The 6,000-nt window shown below is 36.7% G+C and overlaps 1 protein-coding gene across 4 annotated transcripts in view; it reads left to right on the forward strand.

Moving 5' to 3' along the window:
* The window catches only part of LOC110454043 (solute carrier family 23 member 1-like), a 73,338-nt gene extending 69,515 nt beyond the window's left edge, over positions 1-3,823 (forward strand). For all 4 annotated transcript variants that reach the window (XM_021503374.1, XM_021503373.1, XM_021503376.1 and 1 more), the window contains exons 14-15: positions 740-835; positions 2,455-3,823. In XM_021503374.1, coding sequence (XP_021359049.1) covers positions 740-835; positions 2,455-2,744 — 386 coding nt within the window. In that variant the 3' untranslated portion in view covers positions 2,745-3,823. The remainder of the gene's footprint in view (positions 1-739; positions 836-2,454) is intronic.
* The last annotated feature ends 2,177 nt before the right edge of the window (positions 3,824-6,000 follow it).

The raw sequence follows: 6,000 nt of genomic DNA on the forward strand, positions 1-6,000 counted from the left end.
GATTGCCCTTTGTTCATTTCAGTATTTGATTTTTGTCCCGAGATTTCCTCCTGCTTTTTTTCGACCAATTTCTTTGAAACTTGGAAATCGTTATAGTCACGATATATAGTTATGTTTCTTCGAAAAAAAAATGATTCTACTATTTTGCCGAAGTTATTGCCCTTACTTTATTTCTCGTACTTGAATCTCGTCCGGAGATCTCCTTCTACAGTTTTCTATCGATTTCTTTGAAACTTGGTAGGATTTTTAATCATGATATCAAGTTGTGTTTAATGAGTTGGAGACTTATCTTTTGATTACTTGTTTTCCTTAAACTGTTGGAAAATTAAAGAAAATCGGACATTGACTTTGTAATGAAAGGTGCTATTTATAGCATGCTAGCTAGCCACTCTTAAGGTGATGCAAATCTTATTTCAATGCAAGATAATATATAACACTATATGGCATTCGACGGGCGTATATTGTTCCGCCCTGCGGTACTCTTGTTATACTATGACAGAAAACTCAAATTCGTTCCTTTTTCATCAAAGTTTTTTTTTTATGAAACTCACCACAACTCCTTTAAAAATCACTGTACTGTTGACACTGTTTCCATGCGGCACTGTGTGTCAATATATGGTATACGTAACGTAAACACACAGACGTCTGTATATCTTCTGTTTTAGGACTAAATGGTACTCTTGTGATACAATTAAATACACAATGTGTTACAAAGTAATATTTTGAATTGTTTTCACAGGAAGTGATATCGTAGACCAGATAATGACAGTTCTCCTCAGCACGAGCATGCTTGTTGGTGGAGTGCTTGGATTTGTGTTAGATAACACCATACCCGGTAAGTGTTGTAACAGTATACTCCCGTCAAACCGAAATACCCGGTAAGTGTTGTAACAGTATTCTCCCGTCAAACCTAAATACCCGGTAAGTGTTGTAACAGTATACTCCCGTCAAAACTAAATACCCGGTAAGTGTTGTAACAGTACCTCCCGTCAAACCTAAATACCCGGTAAGTGTTGTAACAGTATACTCTCGTCATACCTAAACTTAAATACCCGGTTAGTGTTGTAACAGTATACTCCCGTCAAACCTAACTACCCGGTAAGTGTTGTAACAGTTCCTCCCGTCAAACCTAAATACCCGATAAGTGTTGTAACAGTATACTCCGGTCAAACCTAAATACCCGGTAAGTGTTGTAACAGTATACTCCCGTCAAACCTAAATATCCGGTAAGTGTTGTAACAGTATACTCTCGTCAAACCTAAACTTAAATACCCGGTTAGTGTTGTAACAGTATACGCCCGTCAAACCTAAATACCCGGTAAGTGCTGTAACGGTATACTCCCGTCAAACCTAAATACCCGATAAGTGTTGTAACAGTATACTCCCGTCAAACTTAAATACCCGGTAAGTGTTGTAACAGTATACTCCCGTCAAACCTAAAAACCCGGTAAGTGCTGTAACAGTATACTCCCGTCAAACATAAATACCCGATAAGTGTTGTAACAGTATACTCCCGTCAAACATAAATACCCGGTTAGTGTTAAAACAGTATACTCCCGTCAAACATAAACTTAAATGCTCGGTTAGTGTTATAACGGTATACTCTCGTCAAACATAAACTTAAATACCCGGTTAGTGTTGTAACAGTATACTCCCCCCGTCAAACATAAACTTAGATACCCTTGATTGTATTTCCACATGTGACGATCCGTGTCTGACCAATAGATAAATTTTACTTCCGTTCAATGTCTCAATAAAGAAGTCTATCGAAAGTCATGATGAATGTAACAAACTGAAGGAAAAAGCCATTAACCTATTGATCTAGATTGTTTCAGGAGATATTTAATAACCGGTTATGACATAATAGCAGGGTTTTTTGGAACAGCAGTAATTTACTTGGGCAATCAAGTTCCTGACCTCGATTGTATTGTCTGATGATCCTAGTGCTTGTACTGTAGTTGAAACATGTCGTTGCTGTAAAGTGACCAAGGTTTAAAAACCAAAATGGCGTCTCGCCGATATTTGTTTATGGTCTACTTTGTGGCCTTCAGAATTTCTTCTATACAATAACGATACTTAACGTTTTAGCTATTGTTTATTATTGTTGTTTGATTGGTATTTTCCGGTGATCTGGTATGTTCGTGTGCGTATATTTCTGTTACTGTAAACGTGGTTATTTACGCTGGGTGAAAATTACGCGATGTGAAGGTCAAAACTATACGCGCGGGGGTAATTTACGTGGTCGGGGAAGATCGACTCTACCGAGTTATTTCCCTTACTTTACAAAATGTGTACAGGTAAAAATACTAGTAGCTACTGAGTACATGTAACGTATGCCTACCGACTGGTCATTGGAAAGATGAGTATTTGGTATTTACAGAAGAAGCTAACAAAGTTTTCTTTGAATTAACGAGTATTCCCCTTAGATGTTATTCCCTCTTCCCTTTCTCATAGGTACACCAGAAGAGCGAGGTCTGACAAAATGGCGCAGCCAGGATGTTAGCTCTTCCAGTAACACGGCTGGTCTGTCGGTGTACGACTTGCCACTGATACAACCTCTCCTAGATAAGATGTCTTGGCCGAAATACATCCCGTTCTGTCCAAGGTTTGATTCATCAGTTTGTTCCTGTCGTGACAAGACCAATAAAGACCACTCTCATGGCTACACTCATCAAACAGACGACCAAAAAGGCGACACCATTGGAAAGAACGTCGGATTTGAAAACGACGACACACGTCTTTGACAGCCGTGTCCAAAGTAGTATAACTTGCGTTCCTATATCTGCTTTAGGCGATCAAACAAGAACATCAAGTAATTAATATCTGCTAACCTTGAATGCAAGAAATGTGTTGAATCGACACAGATATACTTATAACTGGCTTCCGATTTGTGTTTTGATGATAGAATTACTACAGAAGTGTAGCTTCATACAGTGTGAAATGCCCTCAAATCTCTACAAGTACCTGTCGTCACAAGAGAACAGAGACATTATGACATATAATAGTATCTGGGTAAATGCTAGTGTGATGCGAAAAGTTGAAAGACTGAAGATCCATACCATAACGTGTCTCCTAACCAAACTTAACACCGCATCACAAACAATGTTAGACATATCCCAGAGTACAAGAGTTTTGTTGTCGGTTTTATTGTTATACAGTGTAACGCAATAATATACACAGCCGTTGTTATAACGCCAGTTCACACCTTGTTATTTTTTGAAATGCGACATAAAAATGTGGTTATCTTTATTACGCGACATCATATCGTGGTTACTTTTATAACGCGATATCATGATGTGAATATTTTCATAGCACGACATCATGATGTGGTAACCTTTATAACGCGACATCAAACTGCGGTTATTTTTTTAACGCGACATCATATTGTGGTTATTTTTATAACGCGACATCATAATGTGGTTATTTTTATAACGCGACATCAGATTTTGGTTATATATTAACGAGTCATCATGATATGGTTATTTTATATCGCGACATCATACCCCGACATCATACCCCGGTAATTTTTCTAACGCGACATCATACGTCGGTAATTTTTCTAACGTGACATCTTACTGCGGTTATTTTTCTAAAGCGAAAGACAAAAGTGTTTATGTTATAGCTCGACGTTATAAGTCAGTGTTTTTTCATAAAGTAGTTCAAAACATTCGACCAGACACTGAGCAACTGACGTAAAACGATCGGACAATGATAAGTAACTGATACCTGCCCCCTGTGTAATGAGCCAAGTAAACAAGGTTGATACCATTAATCATGTTAACATAGTTTTATCCTGTACATATTAAAATGTAATTTTTCATCATGCTCTTGTGTTGTGATTTATTTTCTTCTGTTATCCGCTGGAACTTGTTGTTTCACACAATGTGTCACGTTGATCAGATGAAGCACAGACACAACAATTAAAATCCATCATGTACATGTCTTATTAGAAAGTTGCTGATACTACAAGGAACTGACAAAGTACTACTCCCACTTTCGAGTAACACACATCCTTGCCGAGACAACCTCAAAGATCCCAGTACTTGTTTTTTCAGCAGACATATCAGGTACCTGTGTTAACATATAAACGTACCGGGAACAATGACAGTAAATAACAGATTTATACGAACGATGACAGCAAATTACAGATTTACAGGAACTACATGTATGACATCAAATAACAGATGTATAAGAACTATGACATTAAGTAACAGATTTACAGGAACTTAGTCCGAATTATTCTGACGTTTTATCCACTTTTTTTATATCGGTCTGTCGTCGATTAACGTCAGAACTCCGGCCCTCTATAATATGCGGGAAATAAGCGACCCGCGCCTGGGCCGCTTTTCAAACTGATATTTTAGAAACAAATCGTCACTTTCACACACATGTCGCACATGGATCGAAAGATCTATTCTTTGGTTTAAACGTTGTTTTATTCAAATTTTGTTTGACAATACATCGAAATACATGTTTTATAAAACAGAAAAGGAAACAAAAACAAGTGTCGTGACACTTATGTAAATTTGTTACCTGCTTAGTAATCAGCTTTTCAACACTAGCTACAAGAATGAAGTAATATGTACAATAGAATAATTACGGGAATAGGGGAGGGGGTAATGGATTGGTATGCAGTGGAAACCAGGAATGAATAACATATCAATATACATATGATCATCAGATGGTAATATCATATTGCTCTATTGCGATGAGTATGTGGAACACGATTCTGTAAAATATAACAATGGAATAGTAGATGAAAATGTCAGCAGTCCTGTAAGTGGACACTCGAAAAAGGTTAAAATGTATATACAAGTTACATAGAATAAATCGCCACTAAATCAACTATTGACAAAATTAGTATGTCACAAAGCACCGCCATGATTATTAAAAACGTTGCAGTTCACATACTAGCCATCACACTTATCAAATATAAGTCCATAAAACACTTTCCCGCCTCGTCCCTGGTACGTCCTGCTCTTTCAAGGTAACATATCACTTTTATCAAACAACCATAATCATGGCGAGTTAGTGACATAATATGGTATCAAGAAATGCAATGGCAAAATCACTGAATAAGCATATATAAGTCCAAATACATGTTAAAACATAGTAGTAAAACGAATGCAACACAACATACATATATATATATATATATATATGTCAAAATGAAATTGTTAAGGACTATTCGTTTATTTGAAATCTTTTAGTTTTGAGTATATAATTTTGGACGGCTAGAAAAATCGTAGTGTTATCTTGATGGGTTAGAGAGTCATCACCAAAGATTAAAAGATTAGTTGATAGTTGATAGGGCAAACTCAGAATATGAAGCTGTCTAAGTGCTGTATATTTATTACATTTTAGCAAATAATGTGTTGAGTTCTCAATGGCACCGCAGGAACAATTCGGGGATGGTATGATGTTTTTCGTAAACAAGTGTTCTTTTAGGGAGCTACATGACATACGCAGTCTTGCGTGGTAGATTTGACCCAGACGTGAACCCTGAAAGTAGTATGAAGGTGGACATGATTTACTATTAGATTTCAGAAAGGCTTTTAAATGGGAAATGGAAGGGTTATTTCTAATATGTAATGGAAGAGAATTCCAATTGTTTACAGCAGAAGGAAGAAATGCATTTAGATAAATATTTGTTTTACAAAGAATAGGTGACAGACATGATGGGTCAGAAAGTCTGGTATTATAACTATGAACATCACTAACTGAATTAGGTAAGAGATTATACAGATACTCTGGAGTATTTTGATAAAACATTTTATGGAATTGTAACAATTTATGATTAAGTCTACGGTCTATTAATTTATTCCATCCAACTTCTGTATATAGTTTGTCTANTAATGTGTTGAGTTCTCAATGGCACCGCAGGAACAATTCGGGGATGGTATGATGTTTTTCGTAAACAAGTGTTCTTTTAGGGAGCTACATGACATACATTGTACGCAGTCTTGCGTGGTAGATTTGACCCAGACGTGAACCCTGAAA

This window comes from Mizuhopecten yessoensis, unplaced genomic scaffold (assembly GCF_002113885.1).
Source record: "Mizuhopecten yessoensis strain PY_sf001 unplaced genomic scaffold, ASM211388v2 scaffold7645, whole genome shotgun sequence".
NCBI classification, from domain to species: domain Eukaryota; kingdom Metazoa; phylum Mollusca; class Bivalvia; order Pectinida; family Pectinidae; genus Mizuhopecten; species Mizuhopecten yessoensis.